Genomic DNA, 1,003 nt, shown 5'->3' with positions numbered 1-1,003 from the left:
GCAGTAGGCGCCTCGCCGGAGCGCTTGCTAATGTCCACTTTGCTCAGGTCCCCGGCTGCCCACCAGGAGCCCTGTCCGCGACCCGGCGCCCGGGGCTCACCCTGCCCGCTTGTCCGGGCACAAGCAGAACCCAGTCCATCCCGCTATACCGTGCTGCCGCTTTGCAGTTTTCTCTCGATAAAACCCATGGAAAAGTTTCCTAGAGTAGCTAGTGCCGATCCCATTTTGCCAAGAAACAAACTAACAACAAACTTGGGGACTAACATCTCAGAAATAAGTTTAAACAACTTCTTACTGAGATCATTCCCCGGATTGGTAACATCTGGCATCGCTAGAGCGGGTGTGGCGGCCAGTGCATCGCGCGCGCGTGCGTGTGTGTGTGTGTGTGTGTGCGCGCGTTGGCTGTGCGCTGTCAATCACACCATGTGTTGGTGGCTCCATCGCAATCAAAACAGAGCAGTTCTGCCCCAGGGATCCCGCCTGCTTCCCCTTTACAGCCACAGCACACCCCCGCCTCGCCCCCCAAACCTCCCCTGTGGCCACGCCTGTGCCCGCCTGCAGTGTTGGTCCGTCCTCCCTCCCGCTCAGGGACGATGGCGCCTCTTCCTCTGTATCGGCGCTCAAGCGCCTGGAGCGCAGTCAGTGGACGGATAAGATGGATTCTCGGTTCGGATTTGAGAGGCTCAAGGAGCCAGGGGAGAAGACGGGCTGGCTGATCAATATGCACCCGGTGAGCACCGGGCTCCGCCCTTCCTCCCCCGCACGCCCTCGGGGTGCCGGGGCCCTCCCTGAGGGTGGGTGCGCTTGGCGTGGGAGCCTGTTTGGGTGGCACAATGGAGATGGGCTTGTAGGCCTCCTACTTTTTTTTTTTAACATTTCGGGCCATAGAAGACATTGAGGAGATGTGGGGGGGTAAGAGTATAACTTTCAAGGATGAGGGAGAAATGGAGAGAGATCCCCACCGGGATGCCGCTGTGCTGGTTCTGGTGACTGGGCGGGTGGT

At 59.3% G+C, this 1,003-nt stretch overlaps 1 protein-coding gene across 1 annotated transcript in view; it reads left to right on the top strand.

The window, feature by feature from the left end:
* Nucleotides 1-594: 594 nt before the first annotated feature.
* POLE (polymerase (DNA directed), epsilon, catalytic subunit) overlaps nt 595-1,003 on the top strand; it is a 26,492-nt gene continuing 26,083 nt past the window's right edge. Inside the window, exon 1 of the mRNA XM_006768759.2 lies at nt 595-730. Within this exon, the coding sequence (XP_006768822.1) occupies nt 656-730 (75 nt within the window). The 5' untranslated portion in view covers nt 595-655. The remainder of the gene's footprint in view (nt 731-1,003) is intronic.

This window comes from Myotis davidii, unplaced genomic scaffold, assembly GCF_000327345.1.
Source record: "Myotis davidii unplaced genomic scaffold, ASM32734v1 scaffold43, whole genome shotgun sequence".
Classification (NCBI taxonomy): Eukaryota; Metazoa; Chordata; class Mammalia; order Chiroptera; family Vespertilionidae; genus Myotis; species Myotis davidii.
This window is presented reverse-complemented; position numbering and strand designations above follow the sequence as displayed.